This window comes from Hemibagrus wyckioides, linkage group LG08 (assembly GCF_019097595.1).
Source record: "Hemibagrus wyckioides isolate EC202008001 linkage group LG08, SWU_Hwy_1.0, whole genome shotgun sequence".
Taxonomy (NCBI): Eukaryota; Metazoa; Chordata; class Actinopteri; order Siluriformes; family Bagridae; genus Hemibagrus; species Hemibagrus wyckioides.
Window position 1 is genome coordinate 24,227,149 of NC_080717.1, and position 16,938 is coordinate 24,244,086.

A 16,938-nucleotide genomic window follows, 5' to 3' on the forward strand; every position below is an offset into this window, starting at 1 on the left:
CTATCAGATATACTGTTGGATGTTGCTATTCTTCCTAATAATTCTTGTTAATTCTTCCTTCTGTCTGTCTGTCTGTCTATCTATCTATCTATCTATCTATCTATCTATCTATCTATCTATCTATCTATCTATCTATCTATCTATCTATCTATCTATCTATCTATTAACTCTTCCTTCTATCTATCTATCTATCTATCTATCTATCTATCTATCTATCTATCTATCTATCTATCTATCTATCTATCTATCAACTCTTCCTTCTGTCTGTCTGTCTGTCTATCTATCTATCTATCTATCTATCTATCTATCTATCTATCTATCTATCTATCTATCTATCTATCTATCTATCTATCTATCAGATATACTGTTGGATGTTGCTGTGTAAACATTTATACACACTCATCCTCTTCTTCCTCTTCTTCTTCCTCTTCTTGACTTGTTTTGTTGTGAATCATTTTTGAGTAAATTGCGAACCTCAGCTCTGCATTATTGGTGTTTGATGTGTAAATGGGTGTATAGTTGACTTACTGCTCCCTCTAGTGCTGTGATCACACACACACACACACACACACACACACACACACACACACACACACACCTCTCTCTCTCTCTCTCTCTCTCTCTCTCTCTTTCTCTTTAATAATTCACCCTGATGTTCAGTGAAAGTTACTGGGCTTATTTATGGGACCAGAACAAGTTGTAGAATAATGGGCTGTTTCTTTTTTTTCCCTCAATCCATCCTTCACTTCTTAATAATTTATTATCTTCCCGTTTATCCTCATTCCTGCACTGTGCTTGTGGCTGCTGTAGTACCATTATGGAGATGGTCACCTGTATATATTTCACTTGGAGACATGAGCGTGAGAGTTTCATTTTAATTTTATATTAATTTTAAACTTTTAATTGATTGTCCATCCATCCATCCATCCATCCAAATCCATTTTTCTGTTTCTTTCTCTTTTTATTTAGATCCATCCATCCATGCATCCACCAACCTATTTATCTTTATTTCTCTTTTTTCCATCCATCCATCCATCCATCCATTCATGGTGGTCATAGTTCTATGGACAGAGCCTCAGTCTACCCAGTCAAGGGCAATGAATGGTGGAAGACTGGGAAAGAGTTAAGATTGAGGTCCAGAGAGGGGACAGTCCAGGACCGGTCCAGAACATGTGGAGATGTTACTCTGGGCTCTAATGATGATGATGATCCTGCTCGAGCAGGTTTGCTTTTGGACCAGGTTACTGCACTGTTAATCCCCATGAAGACTGCATGTAGAGCTGTGACCTTGGTCCAGTGTCCCCGGGGTTCAGGGTATGGATCAGGCCTCAGCTCCTGGAACCTTCTGGAAGCTATGGGAAGGAGTAGAAGACTGATATGTACATAATCTGGTGAAGAATTTAAAAAGAGGGGTGCCTTTGAGATTAGAATCCTGTCTAATCTGGAGGAATGTGGAGTGGAGCAGATATCATGGAACAATGGCTCAAATTTGGGCCATCTGAAGAAAAAAAACCCTGCATGTACTGTTAGTGCTGCTGTTATTGTTAGCGCATCTACAGTGGAGTGGATAAAGCTCAGATCTCGATGTTAGATCTATACACACCTAAACATAACACATGACCTCTTTTCTCATTCATCAGAGGTGTTCAATCTCATCTTAATGAAAAATCCAGCTCAGATGTAGAGGAGCCACTGGAGCAATGCTGGAGTCGAGGTCCTAGACGGCAAAGGAGCTCATGCTGGCTAGTTAGCAACCTATGAGGAAACAATGATGATGATCTGACGGAAGTTTTAGCATGAAAGTTGAAGCTTTGGAAGCTAAACTGTTAGAGCAGAGTGTTGAGAGGGTAAAGCTGGACGAAAGTCTAAAGTGCCACTGCAGTGCTCTTTAATCGAGGGCACCCACAGCACCATCATTATCAGCCTGGCATTAAGCAATGAAGAAACGTAGACTAAAAAACCCCTCAGAATTTCATTCCGGAAGGAGGTCTTTGGAAGTCCTTTTGGGTTCAATGTAGAAACGAAAAACAGAGTGATCACAAACACAAACCTTAAATTATCCAATAAACACTTGAAGAACTCCTGATGTTGATCTACTGGCCTTTTATCTGATTCACAGTCTCTGCTAATAGAAAAAAAACATTCACAGAGCAGGAAATGAGAGAAATGGAAAACAGAATCGGACCAAAACTGGAGCCCCGTGGAACACCTTTATTTCCATTTGTCTACAGATCAGTAAAAATGCATGAGCAAGGGATAAAGTCTACAGTCTTTTGTATTCAGATCATTTAAACGTGTACCAGGCGTCATCTTTGAACAAACTCCAATCCGGGAGTTTTATTAAAGCAGACAGCGAGCAAGCTTCTGTCCTTCTTTAAGGTGTGTGTGTTAGCAGTGAAACACATGCTCCTCCTATTAAGATTCTTCAGGAACATGGTAATGCTGTATTAAATTCAGCCGAGTGCTTGGTGAAGCTTTTTGTGGAATTTAGTGGCGCATGAAACATGAGTTACGGATAATTTTAAAGCATAACAAACCATTTCCCCTCTTTATATATGAGCAGTGTAAAGCTTTCACAAGATTACAGATATCTGATGAGTGTAAGGTGAGATTTCTGCATGTGTGTGCGTCACACACACACCGGATCAGATTATACTCTTCATAGTAATTCTTTAATTCTGGCGTCACATCAACATCCCAGAGTGCACACGGAATTATATTTACATGAAACGTCCCACAAAACAGTTAGAACCTGTCCTGCATTGGTTCCTTCAGCAGCTTCTGAACTGTTACAAAGCGCTGACACTGGAGACTCCTTCCATAGAGAAACACAGGAGTGTGCGCTGTACACATCCCTGTGAATGAGCTGTTGCTATGGAAACCATGCGGTATAAACCTGCACTACAGTCAGAGCTGCTGTAAAAGAGAATTAATCAGCACCTGATCCACCAATCAGAGTCCAGAATGGAGCAGCTCCTTGTTTCTATAGTAACAGCTCATTCACAGGGACGTAGCGCGGATGCTCCAGTGATAATAAACAGGTTACTAAAAGTGTGTAATTACTGAAATGATGACGTTTTCTGTAAGGAGACACTGATTTATGTATGACTTGTTGACTTGATGGACTTGACCAATGGAAGGAGTCTCCGGTGTCAGCGCTTTGTATCAATATGTGTGTGTGTGTGTGAATGACGAATGGAAGGAGTCTCGAGTCTCCAGTGTCAGTGCTATGAATGTGTGTGTGTGTGTGTATGACATGTGGAAGGAGTCTCCGGTGGCAGTTCTGTGTATTAATGTGTGTGTGTGTGTATGATATGTTGAAGGAGTCCCCAGTGTCAACGCTGTATATCTGTGTGTGTTTGTGTGTATGATGTGGTGAAGGAGTCTCCAGTGTCAGTGCTGTGTATCAGTGTGTGTGTGTGTGTGTGTGTATGATGTGGTGAAGGAGTCTCCAGTGTAGGTGTTGTGTATCTGTGTGTGTGTGTGTGTGTCTGTGTGTGAGTGTATGATGTGGTGAAGGAGTCTCCAGTGTCAGTGCTGTGTATCAGTCAGAGTTGAAGCTGGAGCTTGAAGTTCTTGAACATCTTCAGGACAGAGGAGTTTACACTTCTTTACAGTTTCTATAGTAACATGACAAGCTGACAAGCTGAGATTTTTCTCTTAAGAGAGAGAATAAAGAGAGAGACTGCTGAGGAGACGAGTCTTTATAGCTGATAGAACATAATAGGCAACAGGGAGTTACTCATTACAGATCAAGAGAACCAAAAGAAACAGAAACACTAACACACACACGCTTATATATATATATATATATATATATATATGTGCGCACACAAACATAAATACTCACACATATGTGCTGATGATGGATGAAAGTGGTGAAAGCAGCTGAAAGCAGTAATTAGCAAAACATCTTCTACACTTACTCCAATCTTTTAAACCAGATCTGTTCAGAAGGCCACGTGGGGGTCACGGCAGAGACGTTATCCCCTCCAGCATGATGCATCAGGGCTAAAATAGAAGAATGCCAATCCTGAGAGGATCTCCATGGGCTTGAATTGGAGGCCTGCAACCGTAACCACAACTTGGCTGCAGATGCTGATGCCACCGAGGCAGATTTTCCTCAGGGTGGTAAAACTTGAGCCAGACGACTTTTTTTTAAAGGAGGCTTTAAATTTTCCGTCTGGACCCAACTTGGGAGCTCTTGTGCATCGGTGAGCGAGTGTACGGCGTCCACTTCAACTGCACAGAAGAAGAGTAAATTCATTTTTAAACACATTTCTACAACATGGCCACCATCTTGGCAGACGAAGATACGGCACCGCAAGCTGCTCCTGTTTTGATGTTCCGCAAAGCGTCTCTGTTTCGAAAGCTGAGGGAGCATCTGAAGTGTAAGTGTGATTGTTTTTTCCTTATTATTTAAAACAGCTTCTTATATAAAACTTAAAAAACAAACAAACAAAAAAAATAAAAATAAAATAAAGGCTATAGGAAAATAGTAAAACATGAAAAGTGCAGCAATATATAAATGAGTAAAATATACTGTACAGTGGGATTTTAAAAAGATGATAATAATAATAATAATAATAATAATTATTATTATTATTATATTTATTTATTTATTTATTTATTTATTTATTTATTTATTTATTTATACAATTGGCCAATGATTTTCTAATGGCAAAATCAGAAAATCAAATGATACAAAATCAGAAATTTTATTTCTGATGTGTTTAAATCTTTTTATTTAATATATTAAATATTTGCTATATATTATTTATATAAATAAATAAATAGAAATAAATAAAATATATTAATATACTATTTTTATTTATTTATTATTGCTATCCAATCATTATTTACCATTTCTTTACTGTTTTTTTGTCACTGTGAGCCTATTAAACCCATAAAAATAAATTATTTAAAAAATGAAACTGCTTTTCTAATTTTTTTTATTTAATTATGTTTTTTTTAATTACACATTTAAATTGAATTAATCTAGCATTTTAATGATTTTTAAAAGTTTTCTTCTTCTCCTTCTTCCTGCAATAAAGGCTAATTTAAAAAGAGCAAACCATGCCAAACAGGAAGTGATGAAATAAATAAGCACTGAAATAAATAAGTCACTGTGTAAATGAACATGAAGTAAAATAAAGGTTAAAAGAAATGAATAATGAGTAAGTAAGTAGTGTTTTAAAAATAACCTCCTGAACACAGTGCTCTTAATATTTATTATTATTATTATGATAGGTAATAAATTCTTATCACAGCCAGTGAACTGTGAACAGTGTGCTGCTGCCATGGCGATGGTGGATGTATCGTTCCTGTTTGGTATCAGCTGTAAAAACCGAAACAGCCAGTGAACTGAGCTACTGCACTTTAGACGACCCAGATTTAGACACCAGAGATCTCGCTATGAAACTGTATAACATGCTGAGGACGAGCTGTGATTTGGCAGCATGATGCCTTTTTTAAAATAAAGTGTGTGTGTGTGTGTGTGTGTGTGGTGTGTGTACCAGTGTCATTAGGTTCATTTCTGCTATTAAACGCAATATAAATAAATAAATAAATAAATAAATAAATAAATAAATAAATAATAATAATAATAATAATAATAATAATAATAATAATTATTATTATTATTATTATTATTATAAATGTTGTTGTTGTCACTGTCCAACTGCCCCACCCACCAATTAATTGACTTGCCATCAACTGATAAACTCCACTGGCTGAAAGGAAGACCAATCCACTGATCTATTGGCCCAACCACCAAGTGAGTAATTGACTGACCAAACCACAACTGATCAACTTTCTAACTAACTGGCACCATCCACTGACTGACCTACCAAATGACATCTAACTGCCTGATTTATCAACCGTCTGTGACAGACCAATCCAATGACAGATCATTCCAGCTGCTGTCCAATCCAGTAACAGATCATCCCAGAACAACCCACTGACCCACCCTTGACTGTCTGTCTGATCCCTAACCAACTGGACCTCCCTTTGACCAATCCACCAACTGACTCACTGAGCTAGTAACCTAGCAACCAACTAATCGAACCACTACAAACTGACCAACTGAACCACTTGACCAACCAAACATCCAGCCCACCTTGGAGCTGGGAAGCCCAGCAGTGGATGTTGTCTTATGTAGCTCTGTGTCTTTATGTAGCATCAGGGTCTCCTGGATTCATTTCACTGTGTGCTGTATCAGTATTTGGTCAAAATAACAGTAAAAGCCTCTTGACCTGACTAAACCACTGACTGACCCACTGACTAAAGAAGCTACCAACTGACCCACCCACTGACCCACCAACCCAATATGTGTTAACCTACTGGCCCACTGGCTGGAAGGTTCACCTCCACTGACCAACAACCAAGCTACAAACTGTCCAACCCACCAATGACTGACTCTCAGCTGACCAATCCACAGGCTCTAAACCTTCAGCTTGAGACTAAATAAACACTAACTTTTACCTGTTGCACGAAACCTGTGCAGCAGAACATGTTCATCTCACTCAGCAGGTCACTGCAGGAATTTAGCTGAAGGTCAGAATGAAAAGTTTGGGACAGAAGAACACATTGGAGAGTGTCTGGGAACTCCAGAGAGCAGACATTAAAAGTGAGAAGCTCAGCGTGTATTTATTTTCCAGCCATCTGTTACTGTTTATATCAAGCCGTCCTTCAGAGACCAGACGGATTGTAGAAGACTGTGCGAGATGAAATGCATTACTGAACTTAGCGTCACTCACTGAAACCATGCTAATCATGCTAATCATAAACGCCTGAGATTTTTCTCAGGATCGCAGGCTAAATAAGAATTAGACACATGCTAATCATATGCATTTAACTGAAAAAGCTTTTAAGATGTTAAGATCTTTTAAGATGCTATGAGCTCGAACCTGGCTTTTACTAGCATCCACATAGAGACGCTAACTAGAATCTTTCATTTTGTTCTTATTTCCAACACCTGTTTATTTGTTGTTGTTGTTGTGAACATGATTGCACTAAGTGTGTGTTTGTGTAGCCAAATATTTGACTTACTAATGATAAATGGAGAGCAGAAACTCTGTGTGCTAGCCAAGCTATGCCGCTTATGCATGTCCGTTAGCATGGGCTAATCTCTTCAAGGGTGCAGGGAAAGGCAAGCGTTTGCAGTAAATAAAACTAGAGAACGCTCGATGACAGAACTTTGGAGACTTTTTTTTGTCAGTTGCCATGGTGGTGGATAACGTTGTACCGTGAACACTGAGGCTAATTTTCACGATGGAAGGATTGTCTTGCTTGTGTGAGTGTTACATATGCTGTATATTTCTTACAGGTCAGTGCTACAGGGTGTAGTGTGGTTAACTTCATACCGTGTATGCTAATGCTAATCCTTGTAACGGTTACAAGAAACGCTGAGCTAAATCTGATTAGTGATGCTAACTTTATTTCAGATGTTTTGCTGCATTAGCCATTCTCTTGATCTGTAATGAGTTACTTCTTGTTGTCTCTTGTGTTCTGTCAGCTATAAAGACTCATCCCCTCAGCAGTCTCTCTCTTTATTCTCTCTCTTAAGAGACTATAGACTATCTCTCTTATGTTACTATAGAAACTGTAAAGAAGTATAAAAATGTAGATATTGCTAATATCTTGATCTATCTATCTATCTATCTATCTATCTATCTATCTATCTATCTATCTATCTATCTATCTATCTATCTATCTATCTATCCATCCATCCATCCATCCATCCATCCATCCTTCCATCCATCCATCTAAATAATACTGTTGGATGTTGCTGTGTAAACATTTATACCCACTTCTTCTTCTTCTTCTTGTCTATTTGTTAATTATTTATTTGTTTGTTTGTTCTGTTAAAAAAATCCAAAATCTGCTAAAGAGATTGGAAAAACATGTTCCATGTATACATTTATTTAAATCATATCTCTCTTCCTTATTTAAATCAAAACTACAATTAATCTTTCTTTGTTTCTGCTCTCTCTCTCTCTCTCTCTCTCTCCCTCTCTCTCCCTCTGTCTCTCTCTCTGTCTCTCTCTCTCTCTCTCTCCGATTATATTTGACTGTTATCTCTGAGCACTAGAGGGCGACACTCACCCAACATTTCACATTTCCGAAACTCTTGCTGTAGTGTGTAGTGATTTCTGTATAAAAAATTAAAAGGGGGCGTGGTGTTTATGCTGGTGTTTATTCATCGAGTGACATATTTAAGTAAGATTTATCCAAATTCACCATCATTTTTGCAGTTCATGTATTTTGAAAGCGCTCCAGAGTTTCTGCTCTCCATTTATCATCAGTAAGTCAAATATTTAGCCACACACACACACACACACACACACACACACACACACACACACACACACACACACACAGCTGCCTCATTATACATTATCATACAAAACACTCATATCAGGCCAAAACAGACTGGGGAAAAAAAACCCACAACAAATAAACAAAACAAAAAACAAAAACAAAAAACTCTTAAAAATAATATCTGTACCACCTGTAACTGTTTTTTAATTACATATGAGGAGAAAAGGGAATAAAATAAATGAAATATAATCAAACTGTAAATACTGAGTGTTACCTGCAACAGAAATAATAATAATAATGAAAAAGAAAAAAAAGGAAAATAATAATAAGAGGATTAAAATGATTGAAAATGAAATAATTAATCTTGTGAAAAATCAGATAAATCAATAAAATGCACTGGAATAAAAAAAAAACCCAAAATGGCTGAAAGAAAAAAAATGCTACCTTTCCACAATCAAAACCTGCAACAAACCTGTTAGCATATGATCTGAAGATGGCTACGTATTTGGTGAATTTCTAGCAAACATCTGGGAGGCGGGGCCTCATGTTCATGGGCGTGGATGGTGGGCGGGATCACAGTACACATTTAAATGAAGTAATGTAAGTGTGAAAACTGGAAGCCTTGGTGAAAGCTATGAACTCCTGACAGACGAGTGCTACTGCATCATACAGTGTAACAGCCAATCAGGATTCAGTATGCAAATACAGGCGGAAAGGGGCGGAGCTTCTTGGTTAGAGTCTGCTTCTAATTTGCATCTGTATAAAATGTCACAGCTTCTCTTTGGCTGAGTTTGTAAACCTGGAACGTGTTTAAATTCAGTCTGTTCGGCCAATTAGGATTCAGTATGCAAATACAGGCAAAAAGGGGTGGAGCTTCTTGCTTCTAATTTGCATCTGAATAAATGTCACAGCTTCTCTCTGGCTGAGTCTGTAAACCTTGAAAGTGTTTAAATGCATTGTGTCCAGCCAATCAGGATTCAGTATGCAAATACAGGCAAAAGGGGCGGAGCTTCTTGCTTCTAATTTGCATCTGAATAAATGTCACAGCTTCTCTCTGGCTGAGTTTGTAAACCTGGAGAGTGTTTAAATTCAGTCAGTCCAGCCAATTAGGATTCAGTATGCAAATACAGACAAAAAAGGGGTGGGGCTTCTTGCTTCTAATTTGCATCTGAATAAATGTCACAGCTTCTCTCTGGCTGAGTTTGTAAACCTGGAGAGTGTTTAAATTCAGTCTGTCCAGATTATTTCCTGGCAGTCAGACTGAATGATGAGATTTTGTCAGATGATGAGATGAAGATCTCATCTGTGATTTAGAAAAAAAAGAACAACAGGGACTCAGAAACAAACATGGCCTCGGTGTGAGGATAACGTCCCAATGTGGGAGTGTCTGGAGCTGCCCATGACACGCGTCAACAAACCCCACAACCCCAACTGGTTTTAGTGGAGCTCTCTCCTGCTGGTGGCTTTAAGACATGTGAGACTGAGACTTAATAAGAATGATTTCATCAGGACATTATCGGCGGCCATATTTGGTCACTAAATCAGAAAGGCTTTTTTTTTTTTTCCTGCCTGGAGCTTCTTCACTGCTGATAAGAAAAATCGATCAGTCGGTCGTTTGTCGCTGTTGGCGACGCATCGAGCTGCTTTTGCGTTCACAATACAGATGTTCTGTGATCTCGTGTCTCCTCTGAATGTGGTTTGAGTGATGAGCGATGGGATCAGAACACTGCGCTGAGACACGCCAAGCCTCGACCTGGGAGACGGGAAATTAGGTGCAATGTTTGTGTGACGATAAAGTCTCATATACACACATTCATCATGTCACATCAATAAAACACTATCTGAGTAAACATCATTAACCACACAGTTACTTAATAACGAGACAGATTATTTCTCCACCAGCTTTTTTGTTTTTCTCGCTGAAACCCGGAACTGCATCCTGGTTAAAGAGCTTTTATTTATTTATTTATTTTATTTATTTTAATTATCCACCTCTGGTGACATGTAAATGGTGTGTGTGAAAGCAGCATGATGCATTTTACAGCCACATTTATCAAATCTAACATATTCCAATATTACCGTCAAACACAGATAAGACTCTATCGACCCTGTTTGTAGACATTTCTACTCATTTCAAACATGTCTTAATAATTTAGCTCATTTTATCTGTAAACACATGAGACTGCTAATGTTGAAATCACTAAAAATATCTACAAATAAATAGTCTTAGGTTTATTAGGCTCTTGGAACCGGAAACACTGGATAAATTTGATTTTATTTTTTTTACGGTGTGAGATTTTGGTTAGTGAAGGTGAAGCTGAGGCAGCGTGAGAGTCGGACCAAAACCCTGGACGGTCCTCAAATCAAACCTGGTCTTCTCTCTGGAGTCCAGGTCCAGGAATCCAAAAAAACCCCAGAGGCCATATTTTGTTTTAATTACAGCTCAGGAATTCAGACGATTCTGATCTGGACGTTGATTCGGTTGATTCAGTTACAGTGTTAGCGATGTTTTGGTGTTGATTGTTGCTTAGTGCTTCCTCTGAACAGGTGTTTAGCATATGTTCCTGTGAAGAAATTACACAGGCTGTAATTTCACCTCCTTCTCTCTCTATCTCTCTCTCTCGCCTCCTCTGTCTGTCTGTCTGTCTGCCCCCCTGTCTGTCTCTCTCTCTCTCGCCTCCTCTGTCTGTTTGTCTGTCTGTCTGTCTCTCTCTTCCTCCCTCCCCCTATCTCCACCACTCCCCCCTCCTCTGTCTGTCAGTCTCTCTCTCTCTCTGTTCCCCCTCTCTCTGTGTCTCTCTTTCTCCATTTCCCTCTATCTCTGTCTTCCCCATCTGTCTGTCTGTCTGTCTGTCTCTTCCTCCATTTCCCTCTCTCTCTGTCTGCCCCCTGTCCGTATCTCTCTGTCTCTCTCTCTCTCTCTCTCTGTCTGTACTTCCTCCTCCGTATGCCTGTCTGTCTGTCTCTTTCTCTTTCTCCCTCTTCCTCTCTCCTCCAGTCCCCCCCTCCATCTCCATCTCTCTCTCTGTCTTACTGTCTGTCTGTCTGTTTCTCTGTCCCCCCTCTCTCTTTCTCTCTCTTTCTCTCTCTCTCTCTCTCTCTGTCTGTCTGACTGAGAGTTCGTGTTTCATGTCCGTGGCTCTGTGGAAAGTGCTATTTCAGCCATGCGCTGCTGCGAGCTCAGACCATCTCTCACATTACAGCCGGTGTGTGATTGACGGCTCCACGGCTCCTTAAGCTCTCGCTGGAAAATAAAACCATAGAGTCCTGCTGCGGTGGGAATTACCAACATGTCCAGTTCGGTCTAAACAAACCCGTCTAGCATGTGGCTGGAAAAACATGGAAGCAATGTAAAGGAACATCATCAACAATAAAACATGTTCCAGTTCACATTTCATCAGTTCTTTGGGAAATATTCTCAACTCAGACGTTTCTGATATTCACTTCACTGCAGAATTCCTCAAAATAATTGTAGAACCTAAACAGGATGTAGGATTAATCTAAATCTTCATATAAACATTTAGAGAAAATATTTTAATTTATCTTCAACACAAAATCATTTTTAAAATAGAATTTTTTCTTAAGAATATGTATATATATATATATATATATATATATATATATATATATATATATATATATATATATATATGGCTTCAACAATAAATATTTCAAGTTAAAGGTCTAAAAGAATGTATTAAGAATTATTTAAAAAAATATATATTCATTTTAAAAAAAATTATTTATTAAATTCATTACACTTTAAACTCTTTAAAATAACAAAGCTTTTATTTTCATCAGTTTTCTTAACAAGCCCAAAACCTAAAAAATTAAATATAAAGTTTCAAAATATTTGTGTTTAATCTTTTAATATTCTTTTGTATTTTGTCAACAAACAAATGCATAATAATACAATGGAGTTGAAATTATTAGTGACCTTTAGACCTGTATATAAATTCACTGGGTACCATTAATATTGAAACAAGCAACAACAGCAATAAAGACAATAACTATTTATTGTCTATTATCTATTCTATTAACTATTTATTGTCTAATTGTCTATAATTACTATTATAAATATTTTTTTTTAATTGAAAAAAAAACAACCAAAACATTAATATTAATTTAGATATTTATATATTTAATATTTTTATTTATTTAGAATAATTTATAACATTTTGCTTATTTTAATATAGGGTGCCAATAATTTTGGAATTGGGTCTTCCAACTGACTAAATTGCAGCTCAGTCAAAATCAGGATGATAATCAATAAAAGACAATAATAATAATAATAATAATAATAATAATAAGAAGAAGAAGAAGAAGAAGAAGAAGAAGAACAATATGAAATAAAGAGAAGATAAAAGTTTTCGGTTAAAATGAAACAAATAATGTTGAAAAAAATCAGATTACTGTATCATAAATACAACTTTTTAGGAAGCAGTATAAAGAATAAACAAATAAACAAATAACTGGAAAGTGGGTGGGGGAAGTGGGCGGGGCTAAGCCTGGGTGTTGGAGGCTGAGAGACGTTTTCCATTTTGTCCACACGTTTCAGCATGTTTTATTTTCTGCTGTAAGACATTAACACAGCTGCTCTACTCCCAAGTTATCAAAGACATTTAACCCCAGCAACCTGAGACGGCGCAGGCATGTGCACCTTACTGAAGTTATGGTTCTGCTGAATGTCTGGAACGTTAGACACGGAGAGCTCAGGGTTCAGTATAAACACTCGGACTTTATCACTTCTGAACCTACAGCTGCAGAGAACCCCAGCGCAGACGCCTGCACATGCATCACTTCATCCACACAATGATTATTTTACTATAACATTGTGTTCCACTCCTTTCTAGTTACACGTATTCTTGCGGCACGTCACTCACGTTATAGCAGCCACAAGCACTCCTTCCCTCACCGTCTCTTTTTTGCCTTTCTCTTGACGTCATGTTACCATGGAAACCGTAAAGAAGCCTCCTCTATCCCGAAAAAAACGTTCAGCTTCACCTCTGGCTGTGATGAAGCGCTGACACTGGAGACTCCTTCCACACATCAGACGTAGCGTTCCGATCTCCTCACAGAAATCCCACCAATCAGGGTCCTCCTGGAAACGTACAAACCTCTGCGCTTTGGTGAAAGCTAAAGTAAAGATTGTTTTATTTAGCGCACTTTGTCTTTCCGTGACTCTGCGAGCTCCACCGTTCTTCTGATTCAGGCGTCCGCTCTCTCTCTCTCTCTTAGTGCTCTTTTTATTTAGTGATGTTTCTCCGAGGAGCCGATGACAGAATAAAGCTGCTCAGATGTCGGGAAAGTTTGTCATTTATTTATGATTTGTAACGGAAATGCAAGAAAAGAAAGAACAAGCTCTCTCTCTCTCTCTCTCTCTCTCTCTCTCTCTGTGTGTGTGTGTGATTTTTTACTTTCTCATGCTAAGTTATAAAACAAAATATTTTAAGTTTAACTTTATAACTAGATTTTTTCTTTCTTTCTTTATTTCATTAGCATTAGCGCCTGTCTGTTGGCTATCCTGTAGCGTGATTAGCAGCACTAGGTCATATACTCTGCTATCACAAACTGCTAGCTAACATGAGCTAATCTGACAGGACTGTAATCTTATCCTTTAATGCTAAGGACTTTCACCACCAGTGCTAGCCAGCTAGCTAACGTGAGCTAATCTGACAGGGATATTTAGTCATATTCATAACTCTTTATAATGTTCATATATAATAAAATCTTAGCTACTGAACATGATTTCTGACCAAATGTTTTCTAAAAACAATATGCAGTGTTTATCACTTTCCTGCTAGTTGCTTGCTAACACAAGCTAATCTGACAGGATTTTTAGTTATGTCCATAAACGTGTCGAATATTCACTGCCAAAGCTATTTGGCTAGCAAACATTAGCTAACTTGACGAGAATACTGACAGGATTTAATAGTTTATCATCTTCACTGTTATCAAGCTAACAAGTCCAGATTTCAGACAGGATTTTTAACACGTCATATTTGTAACTGTTTATAACTTCCACTGCTAACATTAGCCTCCAGCAATTCACTTCTAGTTAGCACATGAGCTAACCTGACAGGATTTCTCTCAGGATATACCAAAGTCTTTAAATTCTCACTGTCAAGGTTCGCTAGCTAGCAAACGTAAGCTAATCTGACAGGATGTCTCACAGGATGTTTAAATGAATAGCGAATAGCAGCTCTAGGAGAGTGAGGAGGAGGAGGAGAGTGAAGAGGAGTTAGCATGTTGGGTTGTGTGTTAAATGTACATGTAGAAGTGCACTTATTAGTGTGTCATGTCTGAGCCAATGTTTATATTTGTGTATGGAAACAAGAGAATTAAGTGTACTAAGAAATGTGTGTGTGTGTGAGTGTGTGTGTGTGAGTGTGTGTGTGTGTGTGAGGTGAGTGAGTGCTACTTTAGCCTGGTTTTTCTAGGTGAGTTCCAGGCATGCCGTGCTATTCATACTTCACATGGACACACTACCATAGTAACTCTCTCTCTCTCTCTCTCTCTCTGTATCTTTCTCTCTCTCTCTCTCTCTCTCTCTCTCTCTCTCTCTCTGTATCATTCTCTATATCAGTCTTTCTGTCTCTGTTGCTGTTACACACTCTCTCTCTTTCTTACCTATTACTCTATCACTCTCTCTCTCCATCTCACTCTTTTCCCTTCTTTCACATACTTCACATTCTTGACCTCATCCTCTCTCTCTCTCTCTGTATCTTTCTCTCTATCCGTCTCTCTCTCTCTCTCTCTCTCTCTCTCTCTCTCTGTATCTTTCTCTCTATCCGTCTCTCTCTCTCTCTCTGTATCTTTCTCTCTATCCGTCTCTCTCTCTCTGTATCATTCTCTATATCAGTCTTTCTCTCTCTGTTGCTGTTACACACTCTCTCTCTCTTACCTATTACTCTATCACTCTCTCTCTCCATCTCACTCTTTTCCCTTCTTTCACATACTTCACATTCTTGACCTCATCCTCTCTCTCTCTCTCTCTCTCTCTCTCTCTCTCTCTCTCTCTCTCTCTCTCTGTGTATCGTTCTCTCTATCAGTCTTTTTTTTCTCTGTTGCTGTTACATTCTCTCTCTCCGTTCTTATGTATTACTCTATCACTCTCTATGTCCATCTCACTCTTTCCCCTTCTTTCACATACTTCACATTCTTGACCCCATCCTTTCTCTCTCTCTCTCTCTCACACACACACACACACACACACAGAGGGCTGTGTATCTGCCAGTGGGCTAGGTTCCACTACAGCATGGCGCAGTTTCCCTCGTCTCACTGATGACAACACACTTCTGCACTGATTTATCGGCGCTCCAACTCGCAGGGTCACTCGTTCACGGTGCTGCTCGACCTTTGGCCTCCCTCCAACATGCTACACACATAAACTACCCAACAAACACACACACACACACACCGAGATAAAGAGTGAGTGAACCGGGGGTTTGGACAGACAGGGAGGAGAGAAAGACCCAAACAAACCAGACAGAACTTTCAGCACTCCTGCTGCTCTGGTTCATGTGTTCGATAGATTTATTTCTGTGAGATCTCCTGAGAGCCGTGATGTTCAGCTACGGCAGGCCGAGCGTCTTCACCTGGACTGGCACTCTGAGGGAGTGTGTTCATCCCACAGCTGGTAAGCAATGGCACTAACGTCCTCAACGCTCACAGCTAATCCTGCACTCGGACACAGTGACGCGAGATTAGCTCAGTGCTGCATGTCTAACTCTGTGCTTCTGTCTCTTAAAGGAAAACTCTCAACCCAGTCACATGTGTTATTTATATTACATATAAATAATATGGAATTTTCTGATGTTTCTGGTGATAATTTATTGATTGATGGTGGGTTTTTCGTTCTAATTGTGAGAAGTTAGCGGCTGGGTGACAGGAAGATATTAGACGTAGTAGAGACTTCAGAGTGCATGTTGGACTCAGAGTTCCAGAATGCAATGCTGTTCATGACGCTGAGTTACGGTGAGACTCACGCGCGATGGATTTAAGGGCTAAATCCTGCTGCGTCACCATTATCAGCGAGGCATCGCGGGTAATGTAAGAAACCGTTATGGAAAACAATAAAAATAAAAATTGTTTAAAGCAGTTTAAACTACCAAGGCTGGAAAACACATTTTTGTTGTGAAGATCAACATGCAAATCGTTCAGGGCGGAGTTTATCTTTAAAGGTGCAGTCTGTAAACTTTAAGCATGTTCATCGATGTTTATTAGTCAAAGATATCTCAGTACAATTCCGGGTCATTCACAATTTTACAACAGATTCACAGCAACCTGTTAAAAAAAACCCCGTTAAGGCTAGTATTAGGATCGGGGGCGGGGTTAGGGTTGGGGTGGGGTGACACAATTCATATTTCTGGCCCAGAAATAAGCTCCGCCTACCTGGACAACTGGACAAAACCTGTTTATTTTTACCCTGTCCTAAAAAATGATTGCAAAACAAGTCCATAAATGAAGAAGAATCCAGCTAGCTGATGCGCTGCAGTGGCTGAGCTGCGTTACTGGAATATTTATGAATATTTATAGAAAGATTTTTTCATGCAGTTTCAGAGTCAAGGGGCGTTTTTGGGGTGGATGCTAATTGAAAAAGACACAATAAAAGAA

The 16,938-nt window shown here is 38.9% G+C and overlaps 1 protein-coding gene across 3 annotated transcripts in view; it reads left to right on the forward strand.

The window, feature by feature from the left end:
- Positions 1–3,366: 3,366 nt before the first annotated feature.
- Positions 3,367–16,938, forward strand: part of LOC131357335 (cytosolic carboxypeptidase 4) — a 124,975-nt gene continuing 111,403 nt past the window's right edge. For 2 of the 3 annotated variants that reach the window (XM_058396257.1, XM_058396258.1), the window contains exon 1: positions 15,567–15,961. In XM_058396257.1, the coding sequence (XP_058252240.1) occupies positions 15,889–15,961 (73 nt within the window). In that variant the 5' untranslated portion in view covers positions 15,567–15,888. Of the gene's footprint in view, positions 4,392–15,566; positions 15,962–16,938 lie in introns of those variants that run through there. The other variant, XM_058396256.1, reaches the window with a different exon arrangement.